Source organism: Myotis daubentonii, chromosome 11, assembly GCF_963259705.1.
Source record: "Myotis daubentonii chromosome 11, mMyoDau2.1, whole genome shotgun sequence".
Taxonomy (NCBI): Eukaryota; Metazoa; Chordata; class Mammalia; order Chiroptera; family Vespertilionidae; genus Myotis; species Myotis daubentonii.
In genome coordinates this window covers 66,068,956-66,088,821 of record NC_081850.1, presented here as the reverse complement: position 1 = coordinate 66,088,821, position 19,866 = coordinate 66,068,956, and the positions used below count along the sequence as shown (strand labels likewise).

The 19,866-nt window shown below is 41.0% G+C and overlaps 1 protein-coding gene across 1 annotated transcript; it reads right to left on the bottom strand.

Moving 5' to 3' along the window:
* Positions 1-18,096: 18,096 nt before the first annotated feature.
* LOC132212300 (olfactory receptor 1L8-like) lies at positions 18,097-19,041 on the bottom strand. Its single transcript, XM_059657731.1, has one exon. The coding sequence runs from the start codon at positions 19,039-19,041 to the stop codon at positions 18,097-18,099; it is 945 nt and encodes a 314-aa protein (XP_059513714.1).
* Positions 19,042-19,866: the final 825 nt, after the last annotated feature.

The following is a 19,866-nucleotide window of genomic DNA, read 5'->3' as shown; positions in this document are numbered from 1 at the left end:
ACATAGGAAAACACGGAGGTGTAGAGAAGTGTTAAGTGTGTGGGGGACGCATATGGATTGGGATTTGGGAGAGAGCATGGATGGTGAACCCTTAGCGGGCATGCTACAATCCCTCCCATTCCGCATCCACGGCAAACATGGCTAATCCATCACAGAGCACTAATTCTCACTGGGATTGGGTTTTGAATCACTCCCAAGTTAGCACTCCAGACAATTAAATAGTGGTAGCATAAGCGATGAAAACTATTCATTATTCTGGGAATGGAAGAATGATGTCAGGCTGAGAAATGAGGCCGGGGAGTCAGGCAGGACACAGACTGGGAAGATGCTTTTGATAATAGTGTTGGTGATTAAACCCCTCGAGGAAGCCAGAAGGCTTTGAATGTGAAATACTTTAAGAAAAGTTTCAGTGCTCTTGGAGCTGCCTCTGTGGGGCCTGGTCTATTCTCTGATCTTGTTAACGAGGCCCCAGGGAAACACCATTTGAGAATTTTCTGGCTACACTGCTTTGGCACTAATTAGCTACTCAGGAAAGTTCTTTATGGTTTAATTAAGTGACATCTCTAGTTAAAAGTTTGGCTTCTCCTAATTAGTGAGCGGTGATCAGGAATTAAGCATGGTCTCTCAGTGGATCAGTCTCTTAATTGGAACCCATAGCCTTTGGCTGTCACAAACTCCAAGTACTGCAGAAACAGAGATCCTTTCTCAGGGTACCCCTCCTCCCCACACTTCCCAATGAGAGGTGCAGGGTCATCATGGGTCTGGTCTGGAATGACGCCTAGAATTGAAGCACCAAGTTGGAGGGTGGGTCTTGGATGGTCATCTCTAGAGACTTCCTTTCTGTTGAAGTCAGCGAATGAGTGTAAGATGGGGTTGGTAAAAGCTCTGAGGCAAAGTGTGTCTGGTGTGTTTGAGGAACATGAAACTGAATGAGCAGAAAGAGGCAGGACATGAGGCCAGAGAAGTCAGATGGCCAGTTCATGTGGAACCCTGTAGACCATTGCAGATTATGGCTTTAATGCTGAACCACCTTTATCAATATTTTCTCGTCAATACATTTTTATCTTATTTTAAAAAACCACTTCCCTAGCCCAAAGTCTAAAATATAACTACCTTTGTTTTCTACAAAGTATTTTATTTCTTAAAGTATAATTTATGTACAATACAATTGATCCATGTTTAATATCCCATTCGATGACTTTTGACAAATGTATACTGTTATGCAACAATCACAGCCAAGATATTGCCATAACCCTGAAAATTCCGCTCTTGCCCCTTTGTAGTCACTACCTTTTTCCCTCTCTTAGCTCCAGGCAAACACTGATTTCCTGTTTCCTATTCCTGAATGTCATATAAACAGAATCATATATTATGTAGTCTTTTGTGTTATTTTATTTGGCTTCTTTCACTTTGCCTACTGCTTTTGAGAGTCATCCAAGTTGCTGCACATATCAGTAGCTCATTCCTTTTAATTACTGAGTAATATTCCAGGTATGAATATATCAGCATTTGCTCATCCATTCATCACTTGCTAGACTGTCTCCAATTTTTTGGCTACTATGAATAAAGCTGCTATCACCATTGGGCCACAGTTCTTTGCGTAAACATATATTTTTATTTCTCTTGGATAAATACCTAGGAGTGGGATTGCTCGGTTGTATGGTTAAATGTTTGAAGAAACTGTCAAAGCATTTTAAACAACTGCCAAAATGGAAAGTGGTTATTCCATTTTGCAATGGGTAAGATTTCCAGACACTCCCCTCACTAGCACTTGGTATTTTAGTGGATGTGGAATGGTATCTCATTGTGGTTTTAATCTGCATTTCTCTAATGACTAATGATGTTGAACATCTTTTCATATGCTTATTTGCCATCTGTCTGACTTTTGTCTGTTCAGATCTTTTGCCCCTTATTTAATTGGGTTGTTTGTCTTATTATTAATTTTGAGAGTTTTTTAAAAATCTATTTGGATACAAGTCCTTAGCAGATATGTATTTTTGCAAACATATTCTCCCAGTCTGTAGCTGTCTTTGCATTTTCTAAACAGAGTCTTTCAAATAGCAGAAGTTTTATATTTTGATAAAGCTGAATTTATCATTTTTTTCTATTATGGTGTGTGCTTTTTATTTCTTATTAAAAAGAAATATTTGCTTAGTCCAAGATTACAAACATTTTCTCTATATTTTCTCCTAGAAGTTTTATAGCTTTAGTTCTTAAATGTAAGTCTATGATCTATTTTGAATTAATTTTTTAAAATGGGGTGAGTTAAGGATTGAAGTCTTTATTTTTTAAAATCATATTGATAGCCAATTGTTCTAGCACCAATTGTTGAAAAAAAAACTATGCTTTCTCTATTAAATTGCCTTGGCACTTTCATAAAAAATCAATTGACCATATACGTGTGGATATATTTCTGAAATATTCTCTTCTGTTTCATTGACCTATAAAATCAATAGTAAACTCTCTTGATTCTTAGAGTTTAGTATGTCTTGAAATTGGGTAGTGTAAGTCCTCTTTCCCCTCACACATTTATTTTTATTTTTCTAGATTCTTTGGCATTTCCATATAAATTTTAGGATAAGTTTTCCAATTTCTACAAAAAAGGTTGGTAGAATTAAATATATATTTTTTTGGCTTTTGATATTTTATTTATCTATTTTTGACAAATAAAAATTACGTACATTTAAGATGTACATTCTTACAGTTCTAGTGTGATAGGATTTTGATTGAAATTGCATTGAACCAATATATCGGGGTCAGCAAACTATGACCCATTGCCCAAATCTTGCCCATCCCTATTTTTTGTATAGTCTGCAAGCTTATAATGGTTTTTACATTTTTATAAGGTTGAAAAAATCAAAAGGAGACTATTTTGTAACATAAAAATCATATGAAATTCAAATTTCAGTGTTCATAAAGTTTTACTGGGACACAGTCATGCTCATCTGTTTCTGTGTTGTCTATGGCTGCCTTTGCACTACAGTGGCACAAGTGACTAGTTTGACAGAAACCATAGGACCTATAAAGCCTAAACTATTTATATGTAGCTACTTAAAGAAAAAAATTGCTGACTCTGGCAATGGATCAACTAACAGGTAACTGAAATCTCAACAATATTGAGTCTTCTGATCCACTAACATGGTATATCTCTGTATTAGGCAGAGTTCTCCAGAGAAACTGAACCAACTATATAACCAACTTTAAGAGTGATTTTAAAAAATTTTTAAGGAATTGACTCATGATTATGGAAGCTTGGTAAATCCAAAATCCACAAGGTAGGCTGGCAGGCTGGAGACTGGGGAAAGGGTTGTCAGTTCCAGTCTAAAAGTAGTCTGCTGACACAATTCCTTCTTGCTTTGGGAAGGTTAGTCTTTTTTCTATTAAGATGTTCAACAGATTGGATGGGGCCCTCTCACATCAAGGAGGACAATCTGTGTTATTAAAAGTTCACTGATTTAAATGTTAATCTCATCCAAAAAAGACCTTCATAGACAATCCAGAACAATGTTCAACCGAATATCTGGGCACCATGGCCCAGCCAAGTAGATACATGAAGTTAACTACCACAGTCCCCCTCCTTAAAAATGTCTCTGTCTTCACCTTCAACTTCCACTAATGAACTGCACTTTTACCAATATCCTAAACAAATAATATTAGATAGAATTTTATAGTTTTTAATCAAAAAATATATTTTTGTATTTATAAAAGAAACAATGTTTATGGTCAGAGAGCGGGGACCCTTTATGAAGAAGCAAAATTTAAAAATCATATACTTCCACTCTCCAGGGATAACCATTGTTTCTAAATTTTGATGGATTTCCTTCTCTGATTTAAAATTATTTATATTTAACTAAGTCTTATTTCTGGAGAGTTTAAGAAAGCTTGAAATAAAGTACAAAATACAAGATAAAATACACTGAACTTTATGTTAGACAATAAAAAAAAGAGGGAATAAACAAGAGTGGAGACATAGCATTGAGCCAGGAATGACTGTGAAAGTGCAGACTATAATGGCCCTTGTGGCTCCAAATCTGAGTTGGTCAGTCACTGAGTTCACAGTGAACAAAGGAAAAACAAATGGGTGACTTAGGTGAAATATTAACATCTGTGTTCTAAGAACAGACATATTGCCTGGATTTCTTTTAAACCATCTTCAAGTTAGGCTTTTGGCAATCTTTGGTGCATAAAAATTCACATAAACAACAGTTTGTAGGCAAAAATAATGCTGTCTGGTGCTCAGGTCTCCAGTGACCTGGGTTGATATATGTGGGATTTCGAGGTTTGAGAAAGTATGGGTGGGCTCTGAGTGTCCTTTGGGCAATTTTCCCTGAATAATGTTTTCCTTTAGTTAAACTTTATTAACACTAAGTATTAATATTATTCTCTGGTTGGTGCTTTAACTATGGCTGGTGTTTATTGCTAATTACACATAGATGAGTTCCATTTTGAGTTGGCAATCAACATATTGAGGGCAAGGTTTTGGGTCAGACAGATATTTCAAATCCCAACTCCATAATTCTACTAACTGTGTTTGTAGCAAGTTATAGAATTTAACTATATCCCAGAGTCCTCATGTAAAATGGGAATAATGTTAGCACCGATCTTGCAGGATTCTGGTGGAAATTAAATGAAATAATAAACATAAAATATTTAACACATTAAGCATAGTAAATGGACCTAATGAGGACTTGTGCCTAGAAAAGAATGCCATTAGACATCGCTTCAAGGTGAGCTGAGGTAGCACCCTCCCGATATGCTCCAGGACCAAAGCAAAATCTCAACCTCAGATCACAGAGTCTGTGAACTACCTCCCATGTTCCAGTGTGTTCCACACCACTGTTTCTCAAATGTTCACCTGTAGACTAGTGGTGTTCCATGATGAAGTAGAGAAGAACTGCATATTTGCAGTGGCTACCATCCCTATGCCTTCCTCTATCTTTATGTTTAAAGCATATTTCTTGTAAAAAGCATGTAATTCTTTTTAAAATCTGCTGATAATCTTTTTAAAATCTCTGCTAAGGAGGCTGTTAGAATAATTACATTTAATTATTAATAGTTTGGGGTTTAAAGCTACCATTCCATTTTGGTGTTTGTTTTCCATTTGTCCCATCTGATTTTTCTTCTCTGTTCTTTCCAGCCTCTTTTTGGGTAGGTTGATTATTTTTTTAGTATTCTATCTTATTTCTTCTAGTGACTGTTTAGCTACGCCTCTGTGTTTATGGCTGCTCTAGAGATTACAATAGGCACTTTCACACACAGACACACATGTAATTTCAGAGACATTGAAATTGCTGCAAATTGAACAACTTGATTGCAGCTGTTTCTTAAAAATATGTAAGGATACTGGGAACTCAAATTTATTGAAAAAGGAGAAATTTGGTCAAGAAAAATTAATGAAAAATATTAGTTTTCACTGTTCTTGGAAGGAATGAATAGGAAAAGAGAATGGGAGGGGGGGGGGAATGAGGAATGGTGCAAAGACCTTGGGTCATTTAGGGGCCCTAATAAGGTGGCTTGGCTGGTGGATATATGTACAAGATGGAAATATATAGGGTGTCTCGAAAAATGTATATACATACTTCTAATGATTTAAAGGCAATGTTTATTAAAATACATTCTGTGTTGGCAAAAGCCAAGAAAAATACATCTGGATCATACACTCAGCATAGGACTTTTTCTTTGACAGAAAGTTCATCAGCATCTTGGGAACAATGGTTGTGTAGCAAACGTCAATGAAGATAAGATGCTAAAGGAAAAACACATGGATGTCTGGAGCTGCTGGCCAGGATGATGAGCAAGTTCCCCACCACGATGACTATGTACATGATGAAGAAAAGGGCAAAATGTAGCTTTTTGTCCTCGGGCTGGAGGAGCGTCCCAGGAGGGTGAACTTGGAGACACTGCTGGTTTGGTTGTCTGTCTCCATGATCCTGCATACACCAATGGATACAGAAAATCCTAGAATTTCCAATTCCACAAGTTATTATTGCTCTCTTCTAGGATTCCTTTAAATGGTCCATGATTCTATCTTCTCGTCCACAATCCCCAAAAGGTTGAATAATAAAAAAGTTTAACCTGCATCAGAGTGGAAATTCATCAGAGTGGATTTCCTTTCAGAAAGAATACCAGGTGGACCTCAGGGATGCATTTTCTTCTAGTTCCCTATAAATACTTATTTAGATATGTCAGGTTGAGGCTCATCTCTCTACTACCCTTGTAATCAAAACACATAAACAAAAAGAAACAAACAATTAAGTGGATCGGGTAAATAAGATGCCTGCTGACTTAGGCACATGGTGTTTATGATCATCCTTTCAGCCAAAATTTTCATTAACAGCCAGCAAAAAGCTATATTATATATGAACATATTTCTAAAACACTCCTAATCACTGGGGATTTATGCTCTCATGATTATCCAATATCATTGTATTAAATACTCACTGAGAGTAAAAATATGAGTGATTCTATTCCTGATCTTGGCTTGTAGATGCATCACTTCAATCTCTGCCTCCGTCTTCATATGGCTGCCTTTTCTCTGTCTTCCCTCTGTGTCTGTGTCTTCATGTGGCATTCTCCTCTCCATATGTCCAAATTTCCCTCTTCTTATAAGGTTTCCAGTCATTGGATTAGAACCCATTTAAATCCAGTATGGCCTCAGCTTAACTTGATTATTTCTATAAAGACCCTTTTGGCAAGTAAGGGCCCATTCTAAGGTTCTGGTGAGTATGAATTTTAGGAGGACATTGCTTAAGCCAGCACAAAGTCCCTCTTCAGTACTTGTTGAATCCCTACTCCTCTCCAGCCTCCCCTCAGGCTTATTTGCCTCAGGGGCTTCATCCAGGTCCTCAAATGTGTCAGGCTCCTCCCTGCACTGGCTCCCTGCACTTGCCCTACATGCTTTTCTTCTCTATTGTCCTTTGGATCTCATTCAGCCCAGCCAATACTTTCCTGGATCAAGTCACCCTGCTTTATGCTGTCATAGAACTCTTTCCTTCCTTCAGACCACAGTCTGTAATGAGTCATTTATTTATGTAATCAATATTGGTTTTCTTGACATATTACGCAGCCATCCTGTTTCCTTTACCTCACCATTATATCCTCAGAGGTCAGTAGAGTGTCTGGCACATTGTGAGTGGTCAATAAATATTTGTGGAGAAAACGAACTCACATGCATTAAGCTAGGCGGAACCTCAAGATCAAAGTCAGAACTGGTTGCAAGCTGAATGTGGTTACTCTTCTGTGTGCCCCTAAGTTGCCTGTATTATAGAACTCATGCCTGTGGTTCGGGATGGAGTGGATGACTAGCCTTTACTCCGGCCACATGTTTATCTGAACTACCGACATGGACCAGGCCCTGCCCTTGATTCCTCATTTCCTCCCATTTCTCAACCTATGACGATATCCTGGAGATTTTACCTCTACAACCTCTCCCAGTCTGCTGTTCTCTCTTTCTTTGCCATCACTGCCCTCATGAAGACCTTTATCATCTCCTCCTTCAAAACAGCCTCCTTGCAGCCATTCTTGTCCCCTTTCAATGTGTTCTCTATACTATAGACAGCTCAATTGTTCAAAAAATGCAAATTTGAAGAAGTCACTGTATTAGTTTGGTAGGTAACAAAGTACCACAAATTGAGGGACATTAACAAAAGTTTATTATCTCGCAAGTCTGAAGGGTAGAAGTCCACAATTAAGGTACTGGCAGGGCTGGTTCTTTCTGAGGGCTGTGAGGTAAGGGTCTCATCCACGCCTCTCTCCTTGGCTTGTAGACCACCTTGGTGGTCTTCTCCCTGTGTCCCTTCACAACCTCTTCCAGTATTCATGTATGTTTCTGTGTTCAAATGTCCCCTTTTTATGAGGACACCAGTCATGTTGGATTAGAACTCACCCTAATGACCTCATTTTAACGTGATTACCCCCCGTGAAGATCCTATCTTCAAATGAGGTCACATTCTTAGATACTAGGAAATGGGACTCCAATATATCTATTTTGGGGGACACAATTCAACCCATAACAGTCACTTTCCTGCTGCATAATCCTCCCATAACCTACAGACTAAAGGCCAGCTCCTTCCTGTGGCCCAATGAGCTTGCCCTGATGGGCTTCTACTGGGCCACTGGCCTCGTCTTGTCTGCCTCCCTCCTCTTTTGCATTCCATGTTCTAGTTGTAAGACATTTCTTGCTTCTTCTTGCCTCAGGGACTTAATATTGCATTTGCCTGAAATGCCCATTCTTCTTCTGTCAGCCTAGGTGACAAATCATTTAGGCTCAGAATAGCTCTCACATCCTTTCAGAAGCCTGACTGACCATTCTTCCACCAATTCTGGGTTAGGCAATGCTCTTGCACACGCAACATGGAACTTAATCTTAATACTGACAACATTGTCTTCCCCACTAGACTCTGAGCTGCCCAAGTATGAGGACCGTGTCTGGTTCTTGGTTACACCACCCGCCCTGGAACGGTGCCTGGAACAGAATAGTCCCTTGATAAATATTTGCAGGATGAAAGAATGCCTGGATAGTCACTTAAGATTCTGAGCAGATGTAAGGAAGAAACACAGTGGACCTCAAGCTGCCGTCTAAAGAGCAATATTTCATTTAATTCACTGTGGGTGGGGCGGAGACCAGCCTGGAATGGCAGGATCCTTCCTTTTCTCCCGGAAGGTGCCTCTGGTTTCTTATTGCTCAAACTTGAAAATGACTCATAGAAACTCTGAGCTGGAGAAACTCTTAGAGACCATGTAGTTTAACCCCTTCATTTTAAAGAAGAGGAAACTTTGAGGACTGGTGGAAGGAAGGACCTAAATTATCATGACATTTTATTGTTAGAACCAAGACTGGAATCCAGGCCTCTTGGCTTCTCCCTGAAGAGGGAAAATGCTTTGGCTGTTATAGAGGTGTCACTGCATGGAGACCAAGAGCGTGGCCCACTTTCTGGGTATGGGCCCTGTCCTTATTACGTAAGTGGTCTAGGGCAAGTTACTTAATCTCTCTGTGACACAGTTTCTCCATCAGTCAAGTGGGGACAATGGGAGTACCCAACTCATAGAGTTATCGGGAGGATTCAATGGATGTAGAAGCACAATGCCTGGCTGGTGGTCGGCACCCTCACCCCCCAAAGTTAGCTATTTGTATTGTGAGACTGAGAAAAATATTTGAGTAAAGTAAGTAGCCAGTCATGGTTAAACCTTGGAAGTCTGCCCAGTCTGCACGTAGGTTAATCAAACATGTGAGAACCAGAGGCTGAGTCATAGTGACCACCCATTCCTTTTTGTACACACAGATAACCCTCAATTTTGTTCGGTGAATTCTGACAATAATACATGGATACCCCTTTCCTGATTCATTGATATCTTATCAAAACACTCAAAATGAGTTTTGACAAGGTTTGATTCATGAACACTCACTGTTCTCAGATGGCAGGCCTGAGGAAGGTATACCCAGCAGGTGTGGACTGTGAAGGTGGAGTTATTTAGTCCCGGTTGCTTCCGACATCCAGATGTTTTCTCTCCACTGCAGTCTTTCCAGATGCAGAAGCCTTTTCCACACCACATCTGCAAAATTTATTCAGAACCCACACTTCAGCTAAAGGCTCCAGCCTCCTTATATTCCCCCTCACCTCAAACAAGGAGGGCAGCATGTATGGACAACAGGGATAACAGGTCCCCAGCACTTTCAAATTCCTTTCTCATTCCCTACCTCTGGTCCTTAGCCCCACACTGACTCATCATTTCAGAAGACAGAGTTACCCAGAGTCACTGAGCTCAGGACTTACATGTCCCAAGACCTCTCCAATCCTGTAATGGCTTAATCTCTGTTCATCAGGCCTCCTTGGAGTTCCTTGTGCTCTGAGGGAAAAGGGTATTCTCTCTCCATGCTGTCCCCCCCGGAAACTCTGCTCTTTGCCTTCTCCAAGTTTAAAAAGCAAAGCATAGCCAAAGGGAATGGAGAATGTGAGGTCCTTCCTACTTGGTGTTGAGAATATTCCCAGAGCCTCCTCTGAATGGTGGTCACATCTAATAGGTGTGACTCAGCTTTCCCATTAGTAGGTGACTAAGGGTTGAGAAACAATGGTGAGTATTTTGGAAGAGGGGGATGTCAATAGAGCCGACTAATTATTTTTTGGTGTGGATGGGATAGGTTAATATGGGGAGACAACAGTTTTCAGGCAACGGAAAGGTATGGGTTGGTGTGTGTCTATGTGTGTGTGCCCGCGGACACACTTGTCCAGGGACAGTCATGAAGGTAAATTGGAGTTATGTGTTGCTGTATGAGATAGCATCAGGTTATTTGGGTTCACGGGATGCTGATGCCAGGGCTCCTTAGTGTTAGATCTTCAGTATGGAGTGAGAACAATGCTTTATGTGGTTTATCTCTTGGGGAAGCTCTTAGAAGTGTTCCAGGCTGCAATAGTGGCCTAGCAGCTCCTTCCAGCTACTGGCTTCTGTTAGCTGAAGTGAAGTCATCTATCCTCCAGCGAGCATCTCTGGCTCTTAGATCAAGGAGAAAAATGTAGGACTTGCCCATTCAATGCCAAGAAGGGTCCTCAAGAATTTCTGTACGTATGAAAGGAAAGGGGGCATGCTCGGGAGAGAGACTAGACTTTTCATTAATCTACATTTTAGATTCCTGAACCTTATCCTCTGGATATTCCAGATTCACACAGAAACAACTAGTCAAGTGTTTTGATGGATGGGTTTTTTCACTTCACTCCACCTTCCTTCCATGTTTGCTCTCTCCTTCCTTCTCTTTCTTATTTTTTCTACTTTATTCTCTTCTAAAAATAATGGGGTTGTTTAGAAAGATAGATACAATGAACAATATCAAATAAAAAAAATAGGTGACAAACAAGAAGCAAAAAAAGAGGTGTTAGGAAGATGATGATGGTAAGTGTGAGGCAAGTGCACAAAATCAGTAGGAAGTTCTGATAACTTGGTTAGCAGCTCATTTAACTCTGAGCTCCCTAATAGCCAAGGGAAGAAGGTGAGAAGATCATTGATATAGTTCTCAGTATCCAAGAGATAATAGAACTCTCTTATTTAGGAGACACACTACCAAATCTGGCTCTGTGATTAGGGAAAAAATATCTCTTGTGGGTTTTCATGAAGAGATTACTGTGCAATACAAAGAAAAGCCTTTTCAGCAAGGTCATTACAAGAAACAGAGCAAGTTCTCCTAAAGTTCTCCTCAGTGTAAGGGACATCTTGCCAAGATCCAATTTAGTCCAAGTGACCCTAACGGAGCCCATAATATATGCAGGTGTCTAGCTCTGTTGGCCTGGCTCACCTTAATGTTAATCTTTACTTAGGTCAAGAATTACACCACACCTGGGGTCCCTTTGACTTTTATGTTTTGATGATCATGCAGTCTTCTCAGGGATGTATTTCTAGCTCCTATATTTATGTACAGCTGACTTTTGTTAATTACTCGTTACCCAATAGGCAATCTTGACAAACAGGCACACACTCTGGTTCACTAAACAGCAGGATCCTAATATATCTTAGGTCAGGTATACACAGATATGTTCTTTGAATTACTGTTAAAAGATGTGGAACCAAGAGGCAAATCCTCAGGCTTCCTAGAGAATGAAGAAATGATTACAGTTCATCTGTTAATTCTTTCCATTCAGTTTACCTCTGACAGTTGTCAATATTTCTTTGCCATATATTCCTTAGACATTTAAAAAAATAATTACTTTGACAGTTACCCAATAGGAGAGGGAGTTGGGGGGATGGGTGAAAAAGGTGAAGGGATTAAGAAGTACAAGTTGGCAGGTACAGAATAATCCTGGGAATATCCTATCTAATAAAGAGGGAATATGCTAATTGACTGCCATGCCCTCACAAGATGGCAGTGCACAGCCACAAGATGGCGGTGCCAAGTCCCCTCAACCCTGCCTCAGCCAGCCAGAGTTCCCCAGTCCCCTCAGCCCTGCAGGGGAAGGCAGTTGGGGACAATCATGCTGGCAGGGGAGCAGTTAGGTGTCAATCAGGCCAGCAGGGGAGCAGTTAGGGGGCTATCAGGCTGGCAGGAAGAGTAGTTAGGGGCAATCTGCCAGGCAGGCAGGTGAGTGATTAGGAGCCAGCAGTCCCGGATTGTGAGAGGGATGTCTGACTGCCAGTTTAGGCCCAGTCCCTGCAACATCCCCCGAGGGGTCCCAGATTAGAGAGGGTGCATGCTGGGCTGAATTTCGTGCACAGAGCCTCTAGTATAGTTAATAATATTGTAATAACTACGTATGGTGTCAGGTGGGTACCAGATTTATTGGAGTGATCACTTCATAAGTCACATAAATTACTGTGTTATACACATAAAACTAACATAATATTGTATGTCAACTCTAAGTGAAAAACAAAAAATAAAATTAGAAAAAGAAACAATGCAAAAATTCTTGATATAGTAATATATACAATATTTGATGTACAAAAATAGACATTTAAAAAATCTGCAACATTAAGACATCTATCATCCAATTAGGAGTTAGAATACCTCCCGATAATCACATTGAACCATGATTGTATTCCCTCACATTTCTGATACATCTTTTTCAGTTGGACTATTTCCCTTCCTCTTCTTTTCCACTATCATTTGAATTTTTATAGGCTTTAACAAAGGCATTCAGTTATACATATCACTTTTCTAAAACTAAATTTACTTTTCTCTCTGGCCAATAAGTCTCCATGAGTATTACATCAATTGTAAGTTCTAATTTGATTTCCCAAAATATTTTTAACTCTGGCAACCATTTTATGCCTATTTTCATAACTCAGTGTAAAAATTTCTTACTATTCCATATAGTTGTGGCAGATAGATTAAATAATGTATAACATGTCCACATTAGTTATAACCTTGACAATTTCCTAACCTTCCCTGCAAAAATATCATTTTCTCAACAGCCACACATTTCCCACAACTGGTGTAATTACTGAAGGTCATTGCTCAGTAAACTCTAGGTTCCATCTGGTCTGGGGGCATACACTACTCCACCCCTCAAGAAATAAGTTTTACATTAACTCAAGATTTAGGTATCATTGTGGCACACTGCCCATTTGTCTCCCAGGGGGATGATCTAAGGTTGATCCTTAACCTGTTCAAACTCTACCAGTTATATCACAGAAAGTCAAAAGTCCTTTCTACTTTTTGGGCACTGTGGCTCTAAGAGATTATCAGTAAATATCATGCTTACCAGTAACATCTTGACATAGTTTAGGCTGATCATAATGTTCCCACAAATGAGCCTCTTACTTGAACCTAACTGGCCATCACTGTTTAAATACATTAGATCCTATTGCTATCAACATGGCAATTGTTTCTTCCTGGGTGAGGGTATGTGTTCTCTCTCAGACTCAATGACAAGCAAGATGCTGAGTCAGTTTAGTAAATGCATGGTCTATTACAGTAGTTCTCAACCTTCCTAATGCCGCGACTCTTTAATACAGTTCCTCATGCTGTGATGACCCCCAACCATAAAATTATTTTCGTTGCTACTTCATAACTGTAATTTGGCTACTGTTATGAATCGTAATGTAAATATCTGATATGCAGGATGTATTTTCATTGTTCGCGACCCACCGGTTGAGAACCGCTGGCACTCTATTCAACAGCTTCATCCTATTTCTGTGTCAAACACTAAGTTTTGCCAGTTTCCTGGAAGAGGACTCCCTCTAGTGATCATTTAGAATATAATGGTAATTCTTTAGGAAAGTACTTTCTTTTTGATTCAAGCTCCCAACACACTTAGTTCCTTTTAGTTCTCTAGGCCAAAGTTATGTGACCACAAGTATTGTTGCCATGCATATTTATGACATGAGCCTAATTCAAGTAACCTATATGCACAAAAAAGTATTGTGTTCTTCAAGATATTGCCAGGTGAGCATATTCACTTGGTAGTTGCAGTTCCGTTCAAGTATCTCAAAGGCTTCCCATAATCATTTTTTTGGGGGAAAGTTCTAGAGTGACAACCATGTTGTGCCAATATTGCCTTCTTGGACATCACTATGATTCCTTGAATGCTTGCTGGTATAGTTTTCCATTCATATCCATATCTGGTGTAGTCAAAAGAGCAAATTTTAGATTCCAACGTACTGGACAGACAACAGCGATGTGCCTCCCTCATACCCAGAGACTTGCTTTAACCAGGTGTTGTCCTGGTTTACAGAAACATAATGTAGCAGTTGTTAGCTGACAGTCATGGTATATCCAGTGAGGTTCAAAGGCAGGAATCCTCTTAGGGATACAGAGAATCAGCATGATAAGTATAACAACAAAATGTGACTAAAATGATATCCTAATCTAATATTATCTAGGCAGGTCATCAAGGAACTCTGATGTGTTTTCAGGAAATTGTTGTAGTCTGGCTTCGGCCCAGTTCCTTCTCAGGGGAAAACGAATCCTGGGGAATCTTCCTGTATTGGCCATGACTCAGCACCGCGATGAAAGAAACAGCTCAGAATATTTTTCTCTAGCACTGAGGTAGTTTCTTAAGAATGGCAACTCCCTTCCTTGCCATTATTTCCCATTATGTGATCTCTTTTCAACTGCCCTGGTTCTCCCACTTTTTCCAATTACTACCTGCTTAACATAGACTGGGCTTCTCTGGCCATTTCTGGTACAGCTATACTGCCCTCTATAGGCATGCAGCAGGATTAGGTTCTCTAGAGCTATTTCTTTTATCCATTTCTAGGAAGGAGTAGAAAGGCAAAGAATGATGGGACTTGGGTATCCCTACCAGGAGGGAGTGAGGCATCACGTATGGTCAGTCTTAATTTAGCCCCATAGGTAAAGCCACTATCCATCCCTTTTCCCTTTAGGAATATGCACGGTCAAATTTAGAGGAATTTAAATAGAAGTCTGAGCAGAAATGTCTCCAATCTGCACATGCAAATGTTATCCTGGACTCAAGTCAACAGGATTCACAAGACAAGGAGAAACTCTGCGAGGTGAAGTTAATTTTTGTGCGGTGATACATAGCATCATGACTCTATCAAGTCCACCTCTGCATCTCCCCAAATTCTCAAATATATTCCTTTATATTCAGATGACATGTTTGCCTGACATTAATCTATATTGCGCATCACTGCAGAATACTCCCCAGAGTCTTTGCTCATCATGTCAAGGTCATCCACTTCTTTTAACATTGAATAATAATTTAAATATAGTGAGATGATTTAAATATTAAGTGTATGGCTTTATACTGATGACTTATTTATCTGTTTCCTGTTGAACACTTGGGTTGTTTTTATTTTGGCTTATTGTGAATAAAGCTGCTACATTTTTTTTGAACACTTAAAAAAAAAAAGAAGTAAGGTAGTTGCATGTTTCATTTTATTAGGAACTAGGGGCCCGGTGCACGAAATTCGTGCACTGTGTGTGTGTGTGTGTGTGTGTGTGTTGGGGGGGGAGTGTCCCTCAGCCCAGCCTGCCCCCTCTCACATACTGGGAGCCCTCAGGCGTTGACCCCCATCACCCTCCAATCGCAGGATCGGCCCCTTGCCCAGGCCTGACGCCTCTGCCAGAGGTGTCAGGCTTGGACAGGGCACCCCCATCTCCCCCTGATCACTGGCTCTGGCCCCTGCCCAGGCCTGAGGCCTCTGGCTCAGGAATCATGCCTGGGCAGGGGACCCCCATCTCCCTCTGATCGCTTGCTCCACCCCCCGCCCAAGCCTGATGCCTCTGACCCAGGCTTCAGGTCTGGGCAAGGGGACCATCATATCCCCCCAATCCCCAGCTCCGCCCCCTACCCAGGCCTGATGCCTCGGCCAGAGGAGTTGACCCTCATCACCCTCCGATCACCAATCTCGGGATCGGCCCCTTGACCAGGCCTGAGGCCTCCGGCAGAGGTGTCAGGCCTGGGCAGGGGACCCCCAGCTCCCCGCGGTTGCAGGCTCTGCCCCTGCCCCTGCAGGATGCCTCTGGCCTAGGCGTCCGGCCCGGGCAGTGGGGACCCGAAGCTGCAGCGGCCCCGTGATCGTGGGCTTCGCTTTAGGCCCAGGCAAGGGACCCCTAGCTCCCGGGACTGCCAGCTTCGACCGTGCCCAGCTCCCATCGCTGGCTCCACCCCTACTTCCTGCTATCACTGGCCAGGGCGGCAAAGGCACCTGATTCTCAGATCATGGCTGGGGGGCAGGGCAAAGGCGGCCCCAGGGCCGCCTTTGCCCTGCCCCCCAGCTCTTAGCTCCCCCCTGGGTTTCCGATCACTGTCAGTGGCAGGGGGCTTCTTCCTGCTTTCCCTTTCGCCTCCCTGCATTGTGCCTACATATGCAAATTAACCGCCATCTTGTTGGCAGTTAACTGCCAATCTTAGTTGGCAGTTAACTGCCAATCTTAGTTGGCAGTTAATTTGCATATAGCCCTGATTAGCCAATGAAAAGGGTATCGTCGTACGCCAATTACCATTTTTCTCTTTTATTAGATAGGATGGCCAAAATGTTATCCAAAGTTATTCTATGATTTTACATTTCCAGCACCAATATATAAGACTTTGAGTTGTTCCAAATCCTACTGAAATTTTGTATTGTCTTAAATTGTAGTCATGCTATTGAGTGTTTGGTGGTACAGCATTGTGGCTTTAATTTGCCTCTTTCTGATCAGTAATGATGTCAAGTCCCTGTTTACACTGGATCTTGGCCATTTGAGTTTCTCCTTTTGTAAAATGTCTGTTTACGTTTTTTGCCCATTTGAAAAAAACGAGTTGTATGCTTTTGCTTATTGATTTGCATGAGCTCTTTATATATATTCTGAATATGTCCTGTAGCAGATATATGTACTGTAAATATTTTTATCTTTTCACTTTCTTAAGGGGTCTTTTGACTAGCAGAAGTTTTAAATTTTTATAAAAGGCAATTGAATAATTTTTCTTTTGTGGTTAGTCCTTTTTTAATTGACCTATCTATAGTGCAGGGCAAACTTCTAATTACTGAGCATCTCTTTTTCTTGTCCTACTAGAGTCCCAATGCATGAATGTCGTGCACTATGTGGGGGAAGGGTAGATCCCTCAGTCTGGCCTGTGCCCTCTCACAGTCCGGGACCCCTCAGGGGATGTCCAACTGCCAGCTTAGGCCCGCTCCGCACTGCTCGGAGGTGGGAGAGGCTCTGGCCACCACCACTGTGCACGCCAGCCATGAGCCTGGCTTCTGGCTGAGTGGCACTCCCCCTGTGGGAGCGCACTGACCACCAGGGAGCAGCTCCTGCATTGAGCGTCTGCCCCCTGGTGGTCAGTGTGCTTCACATTGACCAGTCTTTCCGCCGTTCGGTCTATTTGCACATTAGCCTTTTATTATATAGGATACATATATTCAATATACATTTGTGATAATATTTCAATATGTTAGATTTCTAAGGGTGGGAGTTTCTGGAATAAAATATTAAATCACATCTTTTTAAACATTAGCTTTAGGATAGATGGAGTGAAGAATGGTTCTAACCTCCCCACTGTGAAATGGATAATGTTATCACTCTTAATTCTTGTTATTCCTGGCCATTAGCATTTTTAAATTGTATGGTAAAAAATATGAGAGAAAATTTAAAATAAATAAAGCCATAGCAATATGGTAAAGTAAGGATAGACAGAAAAATGATGGCGTGAGAGGTTTCCCTAGACAGAAAGATAAAAGTTTTTAGAAAAAGTACAATAAAGCATTATAAAAATCCTCAAAATGATAAAATTATCTAAAATGAAACCTTTTACCTCCTCCTCTTTCCTCTCTCCATTCTTTCTCTCTACAAGTATTTGCAAAGGCATTCAATAGCTATACATTAACTAATGATTTTCAGCAATATATTGAAATGTGAAGGGCTTTGGAGAATGACTTAATAAAAAGAAAGAAATTCGTTTAGGAAATATTTGGAGGAAAAGAAATATAACAGTATTTGGAAGATGAGAAAGTGAAGAATCTACTTTGTAGGAAAGTGGAGGAATAGTGAGGAAGGGTATCATATGAGCGGAGGCAGGGCCAATTGGTGGGGTTGTCATCAATGGATGTAATTGCCCACAATAGCCTCGTCTCACATAGGTTAAGGGTGCTAACCTCCAACAGTGTGACTGTTCATCAAGAGCCAATAGAAGCCAGATCCAAGGGGAGCAGATACCAGTGGGTTTGTCAGGAGGGAGCTGCCTGGGCTTTCCTCTTGCCCATCAGCTTCCTCAGGCCCTGTTTCAGGTCTTTGTTTCTCAGGCTGTAGATAAAAGGATTTAGCATGGAGGTTAAAACTGTGTAGACAATTGTTGCTATGTGGTCCTGGACAGTGTAGGTGGAGAGGGGCTGTAAGTAGACATAAAAGATGCTTCCATAAAAGAGTGTTACTGCGGTGAGGTGAGAACCACAAGTGGAGAAGGCTTTGTGTTTCCCAGCTGCTGAGGGGATTTTGAGCACTGTGATGAGGATTCGCAGGTAAGAGAAAGTAATGAATAGAAAAGGGGTCACCAAAACAATAGGTCCCTCTGTCATTATCACAATTTCATTGATAAATGTGGAGGAGCAGGACAATTTCATCAGGGGACTAAGGTCACAGAGGAAGTGGTGGATAACATTGGAGTCACAGAAGATGAGATGATTCAACAGAAGTGTGTGTAGGAGTGAGTGCATGTGCGTAAATGAGCAGGAAAAGGCCACCAGCAGAACACAGCGGTGATGGCTCATGGTGGTGACATAGTGGAAGGGGTCACAGATGGCCACATAACGGTCAAAGGCCATGACTGCTAGGAGGAAGCTGTCGGTGTTGCCCAAAGCATAGATAAAATACATCTGAGTTAGACACCCAGCATAAGAGATGGTCTTCTCTGATAGGAAGTTAACTAGCATCCTGGGGACAATGGTTGTTGCGAAGCAAATGTCAGTGAAAGACAGGAAAGTCAAAAAGAAATACATGGGGGTCTGGAGTTGGGGGTCAGAGTGGATGGCCAAAATGATGAGTAAGTTCCCTGTTAGAGTGATGAGGTATATGATGAGGAACAGAATAAAGAGCGGCTTCTGGCCTTCGGGCCTGGAGGAAAGTCCCAGGAGGATGAACTCAGAGACACTGCTGGTTTGGTTGACTCTTTCCATTGACTTGGGTCTAGTTATGTACAAGAAGTTTTGTTATTTAACATGCTCCGATTCCATAACCCAAATCTTGAGAACCCAGAAAAGTCTTTGCTTCCTCTATTTAATCACAATTAGCTGCTGTGCAGGGACAGCTTGTCAACCTCATAGTTCTTGATGTGGTCCTTCCTTTCCAAGCCCATGAGCATCACAAAGTCTTTATACAGAAAGCTGGAGGGAAAGAATAAGAGTTTTCCTTTAGAAACCATCAGAGATGGACCTCTCAGATTCAAGTTCATTCATTCCTATTCTTCCCTTGCGGGGACATAGCAGTAAAAACAAGTCCTTGCCTTTGTGTAGTTCATGTTCTAGTTGGAAAGATAGATGATCAACAAACAAAATACAGGATGTAACATAAAGTAGGGATAAAATCTGTGAAGAAAATAAAGTAGTATTTAAAGGAATGGAGATGGATGGGGAGTGTTGATGGAGGTGTTTTAGATAGAAAAGTCTCAGGACACTCGGTCCTCTATCAAAGCAAATTTAGGTGTGTCTTGGGAAAAACAAGGGTTTGCCAAAATTGCCTACAGGGCAAATCTAAGGGGAATGGTGAGCCCAGTTCAATAAAGTGTTGATTTTTTTTTCCTCCTCTGGTTACAGAGTGAGAGGTTCAGCCTCCGTAACTCATGACAATCTATCATCATCAGTCTGTGTAAGTCTCCCCTTTTTTGTTAATTGTTTTTCCTTTCTTTAACCTCCTGTCCTAAATCACATTTATACAGGATGGGCATCAACTGTTGAGTATTCAAGTCATGTTTTAAAGTTCATCTTTCATATATGTATCTAAAA